Source organism: Thermobia domestica, chromosome 16, assembly GCF_964235325.1.
Source record: "Thermobia domestica chromosome 16, izTheDome1.hap1.1, whole genome shotgun sequence".
NCBI lineage: Eukaryota > Metazoa > Arthropoda > Insecta > Zygentoma > Lepismatidae > Thermobia > Thermobia domestica.
Window position 1 is genome coordinate 138,657,387 of NC_137469.1, and position 21,069 is coordinate 138,678,455.

General features: G+C 36.5%; 1 protein-coding gene across 5 annotated transcripts in view; it reads left to right on the forward strand.

The window, feature by feature from the left end:
* DNAlig4 (DNA ligase 4) overlaps positions 1–21,069 on the forward strand; it is a 201,063-nt gene that overhangs the window by 51,548 nt on the left and 128,446 nt on the right. For all 5 annotated transcript variants that reach the window (XM_081743176.1, XM_081743173.1, XM_081743172.1 and 2 more), the window contains 3 exons: positions 1,981–2,156; positions 10,373–10,581; positions 15,415–15,572. In XM_081743176.1, coding sequence (XP_081599302.1) covers positions 1,981–2,156; positions 10,373–10,581; positions 15,415–15,572 — 543 coding nt within the window. The remainder of the gene's footprint in view (positions 1–1,980; positions 2,157–10,372; positions 10,582–15,414; positions 15,573–21,069) is intronic.

Genomic DNA, 21,069 nt, shown 5'->3' on the forward strand with positions numbered 1-21,069 from the left:
CTGGAGTAAGGGTCATGGATACAATTGCATGTTCTTATTCTTTTTATTTATTTCAGTGAAACTTGCCTAGTTATACATGTTGTCAACCCTTTATTGCCAAATGATTTGTTTGTTTGTGCGTGCGTGCGTGTATGCGTTGTGCATATCCCTCCTTGATTCAGTCTTCTGTATAAGATTCCACTGGAGTAAGGGTCATGGATACAATTGCATGTTCTTATTCTTTTTATTTATTTCAGTGAAACTTGCCTAGTTATACATGTTGAAATTTTGAATAACTCTACAGCACATATGGTAATTCACCTGTCTGTTATAACTCCTCGTAAACTCTTTCCATTCTTAGCCATTTGTAAAATACCCTATTCTTAAAAAATCCTTATAGAAAGTATTTACGAATACGGAAACTCGGGTTATAGGGTAGCGCCAGAATGTAGATTCCAAATTATTATTAATATAATACTATTATTTTTCTTTAGTGTTACTTGTAGAAGAACCACGACACTTACTCTTTAAAATAAGAATGAGTCTCTGTGAATAGTTAATATTCTATACGCCAGTGGAAAATTTCAGTTACAATAATTTAGCTAAATGATATAGCTTATCCTACAGTGCCAATGTATTTATCCTAGCAATACGATTTCGAGAGCCTTTCTTGCGCTATTTCTGAATTGCCCGATGTACGAAGAATAATATAATCCATATACTTACTTGATCATAACTAATAAAATATAAACCTCAAAAGTGATAAAATTTACATGGGTATATATTTTAAATGGTAAAATTCTGTGAAAGCTATATTTATCAAGTTTTGTCATATTTTTGGTACATACTAATTGTAGACAGTTTGCCGAGTATTTTTCATAACATTATTTTCTGTTTATTATGGACGAATAAAGCCTGTGTGTTTCTGTGATTCTATAGCTCTTCGTGCATTATGCAGCTAAGGATAAAAGCACGAGAAGCTTTTGAAAGATATTGCTGAAATGGACACATTGGCACTGTAATGTTAATTATATCATTTAACTAATTGGATTATCCGTTCTGCACGTTACATAATAGGTTTCTGGAAAACATTTGAAAGTTCTATTTGAACCCTCTCCCCTTTAACTATCAAAATGAAATTAAAAAGCTCAGCTCGACCCAAGTGCTTACTCCATGCATTTTAGACGGTGGAGCCGTTTTTGTGTGCAACAAATTTAACCCTGTTCCCCCATTTAGAACACGCATTTCAGTCAGTGAAATTATAAACTCAAGTGGACCCAAGTTGTAGCTATATTCAAAAATACGTTTCAAACGGCTGAAATATTTTCCCACTTCGGCCGTTTTATAAATACAAAATGGAAATTAAAATATTTGAGGACCTGTAAGGTACTTGATTTTTGGTATCAATTTTGAATTACTTTCCCCACAGGAAGTGCCTTTTAGTTAAAGTGACATGATGAAAACCCAGATCTGTGGTAGAGCGCTTATCTCTGATGGTGGGTTCTCTGGTTCAGTCCCCGGCCAAGTACGTTTTTGGACAACAACGTGCCCGTGGGTTTTTTCCGTGTAATCCCGTTTCCACTCACATTCTCTCATTCCACCAATTCTTACATTATTATTCACTTGTCTTAATCATCCTTTTCCTTTAGCTTTAAGGTCGCTAAACTGAAAGATTTCATTTCATTTCATGAAAACCCAGTATATGTTCAAAAATTAATTTCTAGCGGTTTAGCCGTTCTCCCGTAATAAGACATAACCTCGGTTTTATTTTTATAGTGTACTTGTATGTATAGATGTATATTAAGAAAAAATTGCAGACGGTTTTCTTGTTTTATTATAGAAATTTTGTTTTTAATATATTACATATAAGTGATGGTTCGTAATTGTGGAATTATTATTCCTCCTTCCTCACAAGTTCCACTGCATTTCGAATTAGTGTGGTTTCACTTAAAAGTGATTTTTTTTTTTAATATATTTTTTTATTTATTTATTTATTTTCAGGAGCCGTTGATGATGAGTTGATGCAGATGCTGCGCGTGATGTCAGCCAAAGAGCAGAAATGGCTGATACGGATGCTACTGAAGGATATGAAGCTCGGGTTGGGTCAAAATGCAATCCTTGGTGTCTATCATCCTGACGCTAAAGAATTATATGATGTGTCCAACAATCTTCGAAAAGTAAGTGACTAATCTTCATTAAGACTATAGGAATCTATATACTTAATATAGGCATTCATAAATTATATTGTTCATTTGTGGAAACAAAGATATAACTGAAAGCGTACATTATGAGCTATCTGTAAAAATAAATAAATAAAAATAAAGCTATATCTTGAGCTCTTTCTATAGAAAGAATAATACAGTATTATTTCTAAGGTTTTAAAAACTAGCTATCGTACGTATTCAGAAACAAACAAATTATTTAGTTCAGTAATCGATAAACTGAATAAATAAATAAATAAATTTGCACCATATGAAGGTAAATCACCAAATGTGATCAAGCGTGATTTGTAAATTTTCCTAGAGAAAATCTTGTGGTTCTATTTGCAAGGTAAGTATCGTTTTTAACTTTTGGTTTCTTTTTCATTCTTCTTACTAAAATATTTAAAATAAACATTCCATTAAAAAAAAAAAAAACTTACAACTTTAATTTTTGGTGAAGTTGTTGTCTTTTTCGTAAGTGAAGTGTAGATGAGTATTTAGGCACTCAAATTAATGTGCTCAAACAAAATATTGACATTTGATTTCCCTGTATCTATCCACTAGAAAAAAAATATCGTATGTGAATAATTGCAAAAAACACATACATGCTTAATACTTTTTTCATGCTCGAAATAAAAGCACTAGACAAATTAGTAGGTAATCATTAGAGAACAGGTAGAAAATGTTATCGTTTTAACCGATATATCTCCTGTCTTTCAGTCATCCTATGTCCTCTAATTAACTAAGGGAATGTTGTTAAGAAAAAAAAAAGAATAAATAAATAAAAGCTCTTAAGTACTCGTTTATCTGTAGTCATGTTGAACTTGTTTATTATTATTTTGCTTTATTTCCGAAGATATAATAATAGCCCTTTTCTGTTTGCCCTCCATTTTGTGAATACGTTCTTCATGCACTCTATCACTGAGCTCCTTCGTGATTATATGGTTAGCACACGCATCTTTGGGGTGGGACAACCAAATTCAGTTCTTACTGGGAGCTCATGTGGTTCGTATCCCAGTTCACGTCTCATAGCCTCGCTGCTGAAATAGGCGCTAAATCAATTAATCAAACGCCGTGTGGTTATGCGTGAACGCCAAGTTTTTTTTCCCGATAGCATGTACAGGGTGCCCCATTTAAAATGCAAGTTGGAATCAGGTATAGGCTAACTTCTAAACGCAATGAGGTACACGTATAAATGATACACTCATTTTTAGCTTGATCCATGTAGATATTTTTAAACATAAAAACACTTAATGAAGTCCATGTGTGTACATGCAGGGTTGCCAAATGTAAGTGAAAATGTAAAAAAAAAAAAAAAATACAAAGGGTTGGATTGGTAGTTACCGTAGTCAAAGAAAAACGGTTCATTTTCACCATCAGTTTGTCTAGAATTCTGCCATTAATGGCGTACCCGCAAAACATGGTTTTTGAAGTTTTACGCTATGCACTGGCAACACTGCATGTGTTTAAGCGCAACAGCATGTGTGTTTAGGTACTCTCTATCACATGAAATCATTGAAAACACTAAATAAAAACATTGAAAAAAAGTAGGAAAATAGCGTTACTTACATGCACCCTGCAACACTGTGTGGAAGGAAGAAAAAGTAGCCTCATAATAGATGTTGACAATGCCCGCCATTCTCGTTCAAACAAAGATTCACACATCTTAGCATGTTGGAAGCAACTTCACAGAGAGTTGGCAGGTTCATTTCCTCAATGGTTCTGCGGATGTTTGTTTTCAAGTCTTGTAGAATCCTTGGGTTATTTGTATACACGATTTGTTTTAAATATCCCCATAAGAAAGAGTCTGAAGGTGTCAAGTCCGGGGAGCGACTGGGCCACAAATTATTACTTATTACTCTTTCACCGGAAAACTCAGTCAACATATCCATAGTTTCATTTGACGTGTGACAGATAGCCCCATCTTGTTGTAACCAACAATCGCGTTCGTCAGGTTCAAGCATGGAAATAAATTGGGTGATTATGTCACGATACATGGTACCGTCAACTGTGGTGTTGAAAAAAATAGCCCAATTATTCGACGTCGTGAAATTTGCACACCATACACCTATCTTCTCTGGATGAAGGGGTTGCTAATGTAAGACATGGGGATTATCACTTCACCAATATCGTGAATTTTGGCTATTCACATACCAGTTTAAATGGAACCATGCTTCATCACTAAAGAAAACTTTGTCCAAATAATCCATTCCTTGCTCTCTGATGAATGATTTAAATGAACGACAGTATCTGATACGTTCGACCTTGTCTATCTGCTTCAATTCTTGCACAGCCTGTATCTTAAATGCATGTAGGTGCAGCTTTTTAAAGCTCTGTGTGCTGTTCTTTTTGGTCAACTTGCTTGTGCAGAAAGTTTACGAACTGACTTTTTAGGTGATTGCGAAATATGATGCTCAACGTTCTGAATCACCTCTTCTGTAAGAGCATGCGTTTGTCTGTTGTGTGGTTTATACGTATAGATACCGTTTCGCGAAATTTTGTTACTAATCGCTGAATTGTTGATATTTCTGGCACATCGCTATTTGGAAATCTTTCTTGAAACAGTGCTATCACATTACCACGACTTTGATAATAATAATAATAATAAAAAAATCAACAATAAACACCCTCTCCTCTGTGGATTACTTCATGGTAACAAACAAACCTCTCACTACAACACAACACGAAACACACCACACGAAGTAAGACGATGAAGTGCACACTGCCTGTTTAGTTTTCCCTTTGCCTATATCTAACCTCTTCTTGTAGGGTTGCAGGGTGCATGTAAGTTACGCTACTTTTCCTATTTTTTTCAATGCTTTTATTTAGTGTTTTCAATGATTCCATGTGATAAATAGTACCTAAACACACATGCTGTTGCACTTAAACACAGGAAATGTTGCCAGTACGTAGCGTAAAACTTCCAAAACCACGTTTTCGCGGATACGCCATTAATGGCAGAATTCTGGACAAGCTGATGGTGAAAATGAACCGTTCTTCTTCGACCACGGTAACTACCGATCCAACCCACAAATCCGCGCTGAAATTTGTGGGCTGCATGTCCATGCACATATGTGACATGTGATTTATTGTGTTTTGTAAATATTTTTTTTTTTACACTTTCACTTACGTTTGGCAACCATGCATGTACACACGTGGACTTCATTAGATGTTTTATGTTTAAAAATATCTACATGGATCAAGCTAAAAGTGGGTGTATCATTCATACTTGTACCTCATTCCGTTCAAAAGTTCGCCTATACCTGATTCCAAATTGCGTTTTAAATGGAACATCCTGTATCAAATACCACATAGTACAAGTAACTCTGTCTCTCCCTTGCTTCTTTTTTTGCGCACGGCAGCACCAATTACTCCAACTGTAAATGTTAGAATTCGCAATACTTTGAAGATTTACACTGTATATGAAGACTAGTGAAATATGCGTATTTTAAAAAAGAACGTTCTTTATTTGATTTTTATTTCTTTCAGCTCAAGACTGCCCTCTAACTTGCATTTAAACAGTATTCATTACGTTCTTCTTACGCTCATTGATTGATTTAGAACTTTGATTATGCATAACTTAGGCACCAAAAGTCTACACAATATAATATTTCACATGCTTGTAAAGTAGGTAAGACGTGTACCATTCCAAGACTGATCCTGATGGGATGAGTTTGGAGTATGGTTTGTTGTTTCTGTAAATATGACTCAAAATTTGACTGCCCTGTAATTAACATTTAAAGAGTACTCATTATGTTTGTATTACGCCCAGTGAATTGAGTTAGAACTTTGATTATGTATAACTTGGGAATCAAAAGCCAGCACAACATAATATTTCACATGCTTGTAAAGTAGGTTAGGCTTGTACCATTTGAACACTGATCTTGATCGAATGAGTTTGGTGTATAGTGATTTTTTTTTTTTCGAAAATATGACTCAAAATTGGACCGCCTATGACTCGGGAACAGAAAGCCTGCAGAACGTAATGTTATATACGCTTATATAGCAGGTCAGGGTTTTCATCATCCAAGGTTTGATTCCGATTGGATCACAATAGGAAGTAAAATGTAATGCTTCCTACTCACTGCCGTAAATCACAAAACAGTAGCGCTTTTGAGGGGCATGGCCTTTATCACCAGCTGGAAATTTGAGAAATGGTTTAAAAGATAAAAACATGTAGAATGGTAAAAGGATAAACGATAAAAACATGTAGGATGGTAAAAGGATAAAAAAAAATAAAATAAAATTAAAATAGCATTTTCCATTACACGTACATTGATACCTGGCAGTGATGCGGCAACAGGTTTATTTGCATGTCTTCTTATAGTAATATCCATAAAATTGAGTGTACTATTTTCTTCATGTATAAACTTTCTTCAAACTTCAAGTCTGCTGCTGCTGCTGCTGCTGGTGGTTGTGGTGGGTGATGATGATTATGATTATATTATTATTATTATTATTATTATTATTATTATTATTATTATTATTATTATTATTATTATTATTAATTATTTCCTCGAAGGTGCTACTGTTTTGTTTTACCTGAAAAGAAAAGAATGGTACGCTCAATTTCCTGGATATCACTATAAAAAGACATACAAATAAATTTGTTACCTTAGTATATCCCAGACGTTCTGGCAGGACCAAATACTGGTATATTAACTTTAGATCATTATACTCTTGACTTCAGAAGATTAATATCTGGAAAAAATTTTTTTAGAAGACACGTTTTTCCTCTCAGACCTTCCTTAGGACTGCAATTAGGAAATACACTATCTGATAAAAATAGAACTGGAAAGTGATTTTCACAAGCCTTTATTAATAAATGATACAGACAGGCTCATCAAGAAATTTATAAACCTTGCACTCAACAACCAACCAGGATTATTACGGAGAAATGGATTGGCATCCCTTCAGTTCTTTGTGTGTCTGCAATGATAGAGAAGATATTACAAAAGTATGGTATTAATGCTTCAGAATTGCGAAATACCTAACTTATTTAAAATCTTACTTCACAGATTCTCATAACTTACTAATGTGAGAAACTGCATATAGGTCAAACCAAAAGAAGCATTTGTTCCAGAATAACTGAACATGTTTGCGCCACTAGAGCTCTCAACCTGCAGCAATTATCCGGACTGTACTCGTAATTGCACCTTAAGGAAAGTGAACGTGATATTGTTACTCTGTGCGTAATGGAGAAAGCATAAACTACAGTTGAAGATAAAATAAAGTAATCTTTTTGCATTCGTAAATTTAACCCTGAATTCAATCTGGGCAAAGGAGAAATTAATCCAATATGGAGTGATCTTTTTAATACGTACTTCCGCCGGTTAAGAAGAAGGAAAAACAAAAACTGAGACTATCTTCATAATATTTGTGGGTATGAAGTGTTTTGTTTACTTCAAATAACCATTTTTATCCTTTCACTATCATATTTTTTTTCTTTTTATCTTCTTTTTTTCAAACTTCAAGGCTGGTAGTGATTAGGGCCGTGGCCTTCGAAAGTGCTACTGTTTTGTGTTTTACAGCGGTGAGTATAAAGCGTTGCCATTGTGACTTCTATCATTGCTTGCAATCCACAGGGTGCCCGAGAAGTGCTTACCATTTCTCGGAAGGAACACTTGAATTCAAAGGAAGTGTTTATAATATCAAAGAAATGAAATGAAATGAAATTTTTGAGTTTTACGTCCCACGGTTATGCCGGTTAGGCGAAAGGAGACGGTGATGATGAGTAATGAAAGAAATGGTGGAATGAAGAGAGTGGGAGGAAACGGAAGAACCCCGAGAAAACCCACGCACAAATATCAAAAAGACACTGTAAGTCAACGAAATCATAGCAGTTCGACATAACCGCCCTCCATATCCAAACAGAGTTGCCATCTCTCCGAGGTGTATCTGAACACAGGCTGCAACATTCCTGGGCTAATTGTACTCACCGATGCCGAAATGCGTTTACGCAGGTGTGCCAAATCCCTAATCCTCACTTTGTACACTTGAAGATTACGGATTTGGTACACCTGCTTGAACGTATTTCGGCATCGGTGCGTACAATTACCCCAGGAATGTTGCAGCCTGTGTTCAGGTACACCTCGGAAAGATGACAATTCGGCTTGGATATGGAGGGCGGTCATGTCGAACTACTATGATTTCATTGACTTACGAAGTATTCCGTGATATTAAGAACATTTTATTTGATTCAAGTGTTCCTTCCCAAAAATGGTTAAGGACTTCTCAGGCACCCTGTATATCGATTGAATGAGTTCGATTTTTTATTTCGAAGGTATGACGCAAACATTTACCGCCCATAACTAAGAAACTGGAAGTCTGCACAACCCAATATATTTGACGCGCTTGTTTAGCTGGTCAGTGTCAACCACCGTGCGAAATTTAATTCCGATCGAATGAATTCGGCTTAGTTCGTATAATATAGTTAAGTGTCCTCGATTTTTCAAGAAAAAATCAAATGAAGTCAAAATGTAAACTGTTATTCTAAGCTGTTGTATGAAAAGAGCTTAAGCTACGCGTATAATGCAGAAACACTTTACAGTCGCAAATCAATTGATATTTTCATCTATCGAGCATCATACATTTACAGTGACATTCAAGAAATAAATTGAGGAATTTAAATAATATATTAACAAATTAACAAATATAATACAAGTTAAAAAAATAAAAATGTAAAACGAGAAACTATTGAAACTAGTAAGCTGATTTTTAAAAATTGTTTTGTGTGTTTTGTTGATTTGTTAGATTTTTTTCTTAAATCATACACAGGTGAAGATCTATGCAGTTTGCCAGATGGAAATATTTTGATTACCTGAGACAATAAAATATTTCCGCTTGGAGGATCATTAAGTCGTTTCCTTTTATAGTGTACTACCAGAATGTCCGTACTTCGCAACAGAAGAATACGTTTCATTTTGGACATACATTGCACCAAAACTGTCTCCAATCAACTTAGAAACCTTAAAAAGCTATGAATTCGACACTAATATCGATCATTTTCAGTCATTTTCACATATCACATCCCCCCTTAGGAGTACTAATGGGGGCTGAATTTGGATTTAAATGGCATCGGAAATGTCACTATTCATCTCAGCGACACTGAAAACTAAATATCGGTCATTTTCTATCATTTATATATATATATATATATATATATATATATATATATATATATATATATATATATATATATATATCCCCTGCTTCTCTTCCCCTAAGTTGCACCTCCAAAGTGAAATGATGAAAGCCATCCCAGGCTCGAGCTTCATCTATGTTGAAAATTTGATCGAGATCGGTCGGTGGTTTAAGAGTTATTAAGTCACAAACATAGTCACTTTCATTTATATATATATATATATATATATATATATATATATATATATATATATATAGTAATGTCCCACGTGATGTAGTGAATAAACAATTCTACATGCCAGTGTTTACAAACACCACCACGTGGTTTGGCAAGAAGATTTCACACCAGATGGATCTACAATCATCTGCAGACGACGGGCTTCTAGCCCCTCCCACGGAGCAGCAGCGCCACCGCCACCCAAGGAACCCTTTAAATTGGCTGGACGACGGCAATTCTGTACCAGTTTTGCCTACTGTTTGCCACGGAACATTAGAAGTAACCTAACCCCAGATCTCTAGTCTGCTACAGGACTACGCCTATTCTATCTCCTGGCTTAGCCTGCTACGGGGCTCTGTTGGCCCCTTAACCCCCCTCTGCTTGCTACGGAGCATTGGATCCCTATCTTCCCTCTGCTTAGCCTGTTACGGGGCTCTGTAGTGATCCTCTCTGCGATCTTACGGTCAAAAACTACCTATGTCTAACCTTGTATACTGAAGAGATTATTTGTACAGTATTTTGTAAAAATACTTTTATAGTGAAAAGTTTTATAATAAGACCGGTAGTGGGAATCGATTCCGGACACTCTTTTTATTAACGCTCTACCTATACCTATATGGGACAAAGCTTTACAATATATATATATATATATATATATATATAGATAGATAGATAGATAGATAGATAGATAGATAGATACATGGTTTCTTGCATGTCATGCATAGATAGTAATTATTACTTTCCCCTGAGCATCATACACTTTTATTTTGATTTTTCTTTGAAAATTTATTAGCGCTTAAATGATTTATTAGTGATGTCTTTTTCTTTTAAGGTTTGTGACCTCCTCCGAGATCCATCAGTGCGACTTCATGAAGTTGAGGTGAGTGTATTCAGTCCATTCCGTCCTATGCTAGCGGAACGCTGTGATGTACGACAAGTGGAACCTCTATTCAAACAACGACCTTTTTATCTTGAGACTAAACATGATGGGGAACGATTTCAGCTTCATATGAAAGATGGGTTGTTTCAATATTTCTCGAGGTATGTTAACAACAATAACTTTCTTAGGAAAATAACTATTTTTAACTTAGTTACTTTTACTTGAAAATTCTAACATTAAAAATAGAGTTAAATTAGTAATCATTATTTTGCCTTGAGTAAAGAAAGCAGGAAGCAAATTTGCCTATTTTTTTTGCCTCTATAACAATGGCTCCCAAATTTTTTTTGACTGACGATCAAGGGCGCCCATCAGGGGAACAAGGTGGGGCGCTCGCCCCCCCCCCTAAGAGGAAATTGTACTTGGGAATATTGAAACCCCAATAGAATTTTTACATTAGTTACAGCAAAATTTGAAATATATTTGAAACGTCGCTTATACTTGCCCCCCCTCCCCCTGGAAACCACAACATGGGCGCCTACGACAAAACAACACATTTGATTGATTTTCTATTAATAGTACAAAGGATGTCGTAGAGATGGTGAGACTAATTCCTGTATAGGAAGCCAGCTACCTCTACCAAGTGTACTAGAGTGAGAATTTGGTTCATTAGCATTCGATTGAGATCAAAATGAGCGCAATAGGTCAAACAATCGTGACTGCGTAGCAGTTAAAAGACAAGCATGTACATGGATCCCTGCAAGAATCATTAAACTGAAACGAAAAACTTATAAACCAAAACATTTGTATTCGGAATCAGCCATATCGAGTAGACATGGCCATATCGACATCTTTTTCAAAATATCCACTATTGACAGCTAAGCAAGCGTTCATACCCTCCTGCCACTTTGTGAATGTCTTTGAAAATTCGTTGTCAGGTAGCGAGCTGAAGAAAACTTGCTCTGTGGTGATTACTTTTTCATTTTCAAATGATCACGCAAAATTCGGTGGACGGTGACTTTGGATATGCCAAAATGTGTACTTGGCGCTCTCACAGACATATGCCTATCATCACTAATAATAGCTGCGACAATATTCACTAGTGTCTCGTTAATCACAGGGGCCACGGTGACTCAGTGGTAGAGCGTTCACCTCTGGTGCATGGAGTTCCTGGTTCGATCCCAACTTTGTGGTGGACAAACACCGTGTGCGTTAGTTTTCTCGAGGTTCTCCCGTTTCCTCTTACTTTCTTCATTCCACCATTTCATTCATTTCTCTTCATCACCATCTCTTTTAGCGTAGCCTGCATAATCGTAAGACGTAAACTGAAAGATTTCATTTCATTTTTTTTTTCGTTATTCACGGACGGTCTTTGTTCAGGATGCGAAAGCAAAGCGTCGGATAGGCGCCCATGTTTAAGTAATTTGTGCCATCGGTACACTGTGGCTCTACTCAATTTATCTTGATCGGTATATGGCTGTTGAAACAGTGCAAATGTTTCCGCAGCACTTTTCCCTAAACGCCATCAAAATTTTATGGCGTGTCGCTGTTCATCTTGAATACTCATCGGAAAAAGTAGTCTTATACACAGAAACCTGGAGAGGTAAACGAAACACGTTCCACGTAACTCAATACAGCTGCTCAATAACGATGTTTAGAAACATGTGACACTTGCTACGGACACAGAATTAGTTATCCTGCACGATGAGACTGTTGCTGGGACCATAGGCATTGTTGCCAAGCCAGGAAAAACTGTCTCACCTTCTATGCGACAGCCTTTATAATATAAATTATACGTAATAGTGTTAAGTTTTTATGAAGTATGACTCCATGTAGTTAAACATTGTTACTGCCGCTTGAGGCGTTGACTGGTACCTTGTACTTACGTTATGTTTTGCTTCAAACACATTAAATAATGACACTTAGCTTTCAAGCCTTAAACGACCTTTCGGTGGAGTGCAGAAAGGTGAAAAAGAGAAAAAAAGGAGGTGTAGTCGTGTGTATCAATATTGGAACGAAAAGACTGCAATTATGTCAACAATAAATGAACACGGCGTTTTCCTAACTGTAAGATATAGGTTGATTTTTTATTATTTGCTTTGAAGTTAAGGATCAGGCTTCATTCTTGAAAGAGATAGTTCAAGTTTTTTAACAATACAGTTAAGAGATATTCGTAAAACTGAGTTCTTTGATACTTGGCCCCAGTTTTCAGAAGTGTTTGACGGAGAGCAAATATATAAATAGTAGCGGAAATACCCGTTCTTCACACGGGGATAATAGATGTATAGGAAATATTTGAATCCCCTTCCCCTTTAGGATACTCATTTCAATAAAAGTAAATGATAATAATCCATAAAATACTATACTTTTGGTATATATTTTGAAACATCCTACTACCATACAATACAAGCTTTAACCCTAGGAGCACCACGATATTTTGGCTTGCATTAAACACTAATGGCTGTGAGCCTCAGAGCCCCCCCTCCCCCCACCTGGTGTTCCCAGGGTTGAAGTGACATAATAAAAATTCACCGTGGCGTAGATACTATGTTCCTAAAGTTATTTCAAACCAGTTAGCCGTTTTCCAGACCCGAAAACTATTGATATGGCACAATTCTCGGTCATTTTGGATATTTTGTTTCTTACTCCTCCTCATCTACCATATCGATGGGAGCAGAACGTAAACAGCGTCCAGAGTGTTAGTATTCATCTTAGCGATTCCGAAAACATTGAATTCGACACTAATATAGAACGTTTTCGATTACTTTTACAAGTGAGCCCATTCAGACCCACCTTTAGGTGCTAGGAAATGAACTTAAACTTAACAGCGTCTGAAGTATTCATATCAGTAGCCCGAAAACTATTTATTCGACATTAATATCTGCCGTTTTCGATTATTTTTACGCCACCCCTAGATTGTAAATCATATGTGTGCAAAGTGTCGTTGAAATAACTCCATCTGTTTCAGAGTTATAGTGGAACATACACACACATACACACAGATCTTTATATATATACAGATGTATGAGCAACGCCTTCGGCATTGCACTGTTAGATAATAAAGAACAAGTAGAATAATGAAGCACAACGCCTTAGGCGTTGTCTTTATAAGAAATAAAGAGCTGAGTAGAATAATTAACAAGCGACGCCTTCGGCGTTGCCCCTATCACAAAGTGAAGTACCAGGTAGAATAAATAGCGAGCCAGCTGACATCCCCATTCTTCCCTGAGCTCGTGGGTTTTCTCGAGGTTCTCCCGTTTCCTCCCACTTTCTTCATTCCACCATTTCACTCATCTCTCATCATCACCGTCTCCTTTAGCCTAACCGGCATAACCGTGGGACGTAAAACTCAAAGATTTCATTTCATTTCATTTTCTTTCCTGAGCTTGGGCTTAAATGTCATTGAGATTGACACCCAATAGCTAAGCGGCCTCGAAAACATAGTAATTGACAACGAACCTCGATGAATTCCACAATAACCTAGCTCAGACATTTTATTTTTCACCTGCAATCCGATGGGAACGAAAATGGACTTTAACGACGTCTGTAGTGTGACTGTTCATCTCATCGACCCGGAAAACGACGAATTTGTCACTAGTATTAATGTTTTTCCATTATTTTACGTCACTCTTTCCCCCTAAGCCCCAAATGTGCTGATGGTAGCTGAACTTGGACTAGTGTGTCATGATTCACCTCAACGACTCCGAAAAGTATGGATTCGACATTTTTAATTATTGTTATAAGTTATCCTTCCCATTGCCCCTAGAAGTGCCAGGGGTCTTAGGTCACTGGGAGCTAAACTTGGACTTAAAGGACACAGGAATTATCACAATCAACTTGACGACCGTGAAAACTATGGATTCGACACTAATATCGGTTATTTTCGATTATTTTTACATGTTACCTTTTCATCTCCCCTGGCATTTGGAGTGTCACTATTTACCTAATGACTCCGGAAACTGATATCGGTCGTTCTTGATCATTTTTATATGTTTTCCCCTTCCACTCCCTGTAGGAGTGCTAGAGTGGTCTTACCCCCACTGGCGGGCTGAGCTTGGACTTTAACTTAACGACACTGAAAACTATTGATTCGAGACTATTGGTCATTTTGATTATTTCTACATGTCACATTTCACTCACACTCTCTCCCTAAGCTAATGGGGAACAAAACGGCATTACGAGTGTCACGATTTATTTTAGCAGCCCCGAAAACTATGAATTCAACACTATGTCACTCAATAATATGTCACTATGTCACTATTATAATGTCGGCATTTTCAATTATTTTTAGGGGGGCGCGGTGGCTCAATGGTAGAGCGTTCACCTCTGGTGCTTGGGGTCCCGGGTTCGATCCCAGCCCCCGCCAAGTGGACGTTGTGGTGGACAAACACCGTGCTCGTGGGTTTTCTCGGGGTTCTCCCGTTTCCTCCCACTTTATTCATTCCACCATTTTCACTCATCTCTCATTATCACCGTCTCCTTTAGCCTAACCGGCATAACCGTGAGACGTAAAACTCAAAGATTTCATTTCATTTTTTTCAATTATTTTTATATGTCACTCCCTCCCACTCTCCTTTACGTATGCCAAGGGGGTCTTACCTTCACAGTACTTTTTTCCAGTTTGTGTGTAGTATGTGTGTCAAGTTTCGTTGAAATTGCTCCAAATATTCAGTTATACTGGAACATACATATATACATTTATACATACATGTATATATATATATAAAGATATAACTAGAAGTGTTTTGTAAAGATACAACATGTATATCAACTCTATTGAGTTCTTTTGTCTGAAGGGCTAAGTTATTCATTCTTATCTTTTAAATCTTATTTTCTTAGGATTTAAGAAAATATAGTTCGTTAAATGAATGAATACTTGAATTTTTGAGTTTTAAGTCATACAAATTCTATTATTTCTTCATGTTACTCAGACATTTTTTCAGTAAATATTTTATTATTATTTTAAATAATAAGTAAGTAAATGTCTTTCCCTCTAGGAATGGCTATGATTATACAAATGTGTATGGAAGAAATTACAACAGTGGTCAGTTAACACCATATTTGTCTGGATGTTTCAACAAAGAAGTTCGAAATTTTATTTTGGATGGAGAAATGATGGCTTGGAATAAGGAATTAAAATGTTTTATTACCAAAGGTAATTATTTTCAACCTTACGTAATACTCACACGGGAGGGTCCCACAAGTTGTCTCTAAAATCTGATCGTCACATAATACATCTGATAGAGCATCATGAGAAATGAAAATAAGCAAAATTTAAGGTGCTATGGACCAGAAGGATAGGAACTACAGGGGGTTCAAAATTTGAATATCCAAAGAATTATATGGAATTATGCACATTTAAAGTAAATATCTTGAAAACCGTTAAAACAATCAAAACAAAAGTTGCACAATATTATGAGAACAAAATGTCATATTGAAAACCATAAACAGTGTTGCCAACTCAGCGTAAAAATATTTTGTTTGAAATAGCACCATACACACACATATTTAAAACGCACTATTATCACTAAACATAACGGTGAAGTGTAGTGGTACAGCGTTGCACACTATTGGAGCTACGTGTGCTGAAAATGTACAATGAAGAAGTCTGATATGTGGCAGCCGATGGTAATAAAGTAATCTGGGTTTCATACTATGAATTTAGTTCAAATGCTTAACATATATAGTATAATACAACAAAATGTCAGCAGTGTCACAACTATTGATGCATGTGAAAAACGAATTTGAGTGATGCCATTTTTACGTCCTGTGTCAGCTCCGAGGCTGTATATGAGTGCAAAGTGGGATCCGAGTCACTATGAAAGAGAAAGATAGTGAAATGTAAGTTGAAAAGTACAACAAAAACATGTCCAAGGTGGGATTGGAACCCGCAATGCCTAATATTTCGGTTGTCTAGCCTTCTAGACCACACTGCTATCCGGTCCAAGTAAAAACAAAATGAGGTAGTAATAAAATATTTCCAATGTGAATATGGTAATATTACAGTGTACAAATATAATCATATGGTATGTAGGAGAGGAAGTAAAAGAATATATCACTTAATACGAAAGACACAAACCAAGAAAGTACTCTTCCAAATATTGATAAGATAACTTGGAGAACCAGTTTACAAAATTAGAAAACACGTGTTTCTTTCCTCACGTGTATCATTTTGTTTCCGCGAGTTGTTTGCTCATTCATCGGGGCTACAGAAGCATATTGCAAATTCCTCACTTTTTTTATGCATTCCTTTATTGCCCTTTGTTTCCACATATCAGACTTTTCCATTGTACATTTTCAGCACATGTAGCTCCAATAGTGTGCAACACTGTACCACTAGACTTCACTGTTATGTTTAGTGATAACAGTGTATTTTAAATCTGTGCTCATTTGTATATAGAACTATTTATAATAAAATATTTTAGTGTTGAGTTGGCAACACTGCTTTACCTATGACAACACTGTTTATGGTTTTTGATAGGGCATTTTGTTCTCATAATATTGTGCAACTTTTGTTTTGATTACTTTAATGGTTTTGAAGATATTTACTTTAAACGTACAGAATTCCATGATATAATTTTTTTTGGATATTCAAATTTTGAATCCCCGTAGCTCCTATCCTTCTAGTCCATAGCACGTTAAATTTTGCTCATGTTCGTTTCTCATGATGCTCTATCAGGTGTGTTATGTGGCAATCAGATTTTAGCGACAACTTGTGGGACCCTCCCATGTCAGTTCTCATTATATCAGTATATATATATATATATATATATATATATATATATATATATATATATATATATATATATATATATATATATATGACGAACTCGTGTGATTATGTAGTTAGTGTACACATCTTTGACGTGGAAGACCTGTCTTCCTGGCGGAAGCATAAGTGGTTCGGACCCTACGTGTTAAGTTTATAGGTCCATGTTTCGTATAGCCTCGGTGCTGAAAGGGACGCTAAACTAACTGAAATCTAACCATCTCTTTGTACTGAAGTTATTCACCAGGATAAATCGTATTCAAATATAATGCAGCCTGGCTGTTAGATCAGAATCTTGATTATTTTACTACGTATAGAGAAGTAACTGCGATAGTCAGAGTTAAAATGTCAGTCACAAGTAGAAGTTGTGAGCAATCCTTGCCTTGAATGATCCTCAAGCAAGTTGTATTAAAATTCTTTCGTTACGTTAGCTCTAATATTTTTATTAATCAAGATGTTGGCAACTAAAGTACAAACTATATTTTAAGTATACAAGTTCGTGTCAGAAAACTTTAATGTAAGAAAAAATTTTGAAATTAGATTCGTAACCTAAGATGATCAAACGACTCATTTTAGCTGAGACAGTATCTTTTTCAAACTATTGATTCTTAAACGAGACACCTAAATGTCCCCATTTTTAAATAAAAATTGATATTCAACACATAAATGATTAGCTGCAGCAGTTGCATTTGCACATCACACAGTGCAACATAATCTATCTTTCAAATGTATAGACTGTAGTTCGAAACTTGTAGAGTGTGTTTTCGAGCCAGAATTTACGTGCAGTCGTACAAAAGGAGAAAGTATTGTGCAAAATGTTTTAATTTCATTTACATTGTCCGAAATACAGCTTCGTTTATAGAAATCTAGTTGTTTCTGTATTAGGACTAGTGCTTCAAATCATAAGAACTTGAAAAAGTTTCCAGAAGCGCGGTGGCTCAGTGGTAGAGGGTTCACCTCCGGTGCTTGGGATTCCTGGTTCGATTCCAGCTCGCGCCGTCTGGACTTTGTGGTGGAGAAACCCGTGCTCGTGGGTTTTCTCGAGGTTCTCCCGTTTCCTCCCACTTTCTTCATTCCACCGTTTCATTCATTTCTCATGATCACCGTCTCCTTTAGCCTACCCGCCATAACCATGGGACGTAAAACTTAAGATATCATTTAAAATTTTTCGAAAAATATTTCCGTTACTGGTGAGAGATTTCTTCGCTACTGAAGGTGCTCAGGATAAATTGCTGGTTTTCAAATCGTTGTCTGGAGAAACAGCTGAAATTATTACTTCTTGATTAACAGAACGTTTGGAAGAACTCGGGATAGAAAAGAAACGTGTGGTCATGTGTGCAGATAGCACGAACTTGTGTGTGTTGTACCTTAAACACAATAGCGTCCGAAATACAACCTGGAAATCAGAGGTTGATACAAACACACAATCCCCTCCAAATTCATATGCGCTCCGTTTGTGCAAGTTAAAATTTTGATCACCTTATCGTAACCAGGATTTCCTGAAGGAAAGTTTTGGTTGACTAATTGTAGTATAATGTCCTTTGTCACCGTCAATGCTATATTAGATGGTCCTACATTGAGATGTTGTTCTAGCAATGCTCCAAACTCGTCGAGTATTCAGAAACTTGTGCGCTGTTTAACATATGATGTCAGCCGAAGGTCGAGTCTTGGCGGAGTTAACAACTATGGTGAAAGAGCACGAACGTGTAGAACGAAAAAATATGAGTAAATAAATTTGTCTGTGATGAGACTCTCGTAAGCATGAACGTACCATGCGCCTGTGCCACGGAGACGAGCAGTATATTGGTCATCAAACTGTCCGTCATGTACAGGAAAGATGCAGCGATGGCAAATATGAAATGTACTGTACATGAGCTGTATAATTTAAGAGAAATCTCTCATAATGATAGGCTAACGATGGTTCGTTTTCTTTTACATGAAGGCTAGTAACAAGACTAGTGTAGAAAGCACCAGTAACTTCCCGAATTCTCAGGTGACAAACAGTGCCAAGTTCCTTCAGCAAAGAGGAATGAGCAGATGAGTAAGCAGTACAACCATAGTCTTAACTTGGACAGGATTATACTATGGTATAATCTTATTAGGGCAATACAATCAACATCCTAAGTGCGGTGGGGCAATACAGAAAGTAAATTGAGAGCTCAAAGACAAGAATACTTAAGATTATGAATGTGTGGTGACCACATTATGCTACGATCAAAGATCAAACCCAGAAATCGAACTATATCTACAAATGGGAGATGAGTGTCGCCAAAATACAAGTCCGGACCTACAAAATAAGTTCTGTGACGGCAAAAGTGTACACAGAGTTTCTCAGCTGAAAAGTGAAAGAGTGTCTCAATCAACTAACAAATAAGACAATTCAATATCAGTTGATGCTGTCAACCAATATCGCGAAAGTATCAAGAGCAGCAGTAAATAACAAAAGCATTAACATAAAGCACACCACAGTCAGGAGCCTGGTTTACGACAGAATTCTGTTGACTGCCATAGCAAACACTGTGACACTGAGAACACAATTTTCTTGTAGAAATCGCTCAGAGGGACTAAAATGACGCTATTGCTATAGAGACACGTGCATCCTAAAATGACGCTATTGGAGAAAGTGTGCTATACATTTAACTATGGGCACGAAGATCACAGCTGTGAAACTGTTTTAATATTCCGCAATGTCGTATTTTGCCATCAGCCTTTTCAGAATCGAGAATATGGAAACAAGGTGCTTATTGTAGAAGAAAGCTTCTTGAACTTGGCTTTCGAGATGAACAAATTTGTCTGTAGTGGATTGGAAAGAGTGAAAGCTACACTGAAAAGTATTCAAGAGAGAACTTGACTGCAAAACCAGATTAGGCACTTTTTCGACATGCGAACAGTTTACAGATGCAATTCGTGAGAGCAATAGGGTAGCTTTTGTCACTCGTTGCCGCGTTCTCATGTTTCAAGATTGGAAGAACCGCGCTCCTACGCCATTGTGTAGTAAAAGTCTCCTTCGACCAGATATGATTAAACAGTTGCAAAAATATAAACTGAGCATCACACGAAAGTATATCATAAACTGTAAGACCAATCCCTGGAGCAATGTTGGACGGATGATATAAGGCAGAGTCGAACTTGAGAGCAGTGAAGGGGACGATATATTTCTCAATATTAAGGGGGGATGTCCGTGTTCGGAGTCAAAATTTTCGATTTTTGAAAACTATAATTTTTACAATCTATGGTCTTTGAAGTTTCGTTGCTGGAAGTAATGTTTGTAAGACATCGGTTCCCTTTGAGAAATGCAAATTATTGTATTTTCAGTCTTAAATATATGTTTTCAGTTTTGACGTTCATTCCAGGTTGCTTGATCATCCCACTCTTCTGTAATGATGTAGTAAATACATTTTTCGCTTTGTCGTCCCGGAAAGAATACATCATCATTTTGTTTAAGTACTGTTCTTTACTGTTCTGCGTTCAGAGTTCTTTGTTTTCCTTATTAGTCTATGTTAGTAAACTTAGCACGCGAGAGAATTGTATGGAAGCGCGCCAGAATTGAATGGAAGCAATAAGACCTTGAATATATATTCTTCCAAAACTAGGCATGCAATATATCGTTGGAAACCTTATTTTATTTCCTTTCAAACACAACTATAATTAGCTCTCTTCGCCAATTAGATTAAGAGCAGTGCTATCCGAAAGTTTCAAGCATGTACCAAAGTGGACGATTTCTTCATATTTACGAGCCCCCACAATTTAGAAACTTCGTCACATAGAAAGCTACAACTTTGCACAATTTCATACCTCGACAATCCCTACGAAATACTGAAATTTGGTAAAAATCGAAGACGTTCGAGTTCCGGGATTTGTTGATTTCACATGGAATGACCCA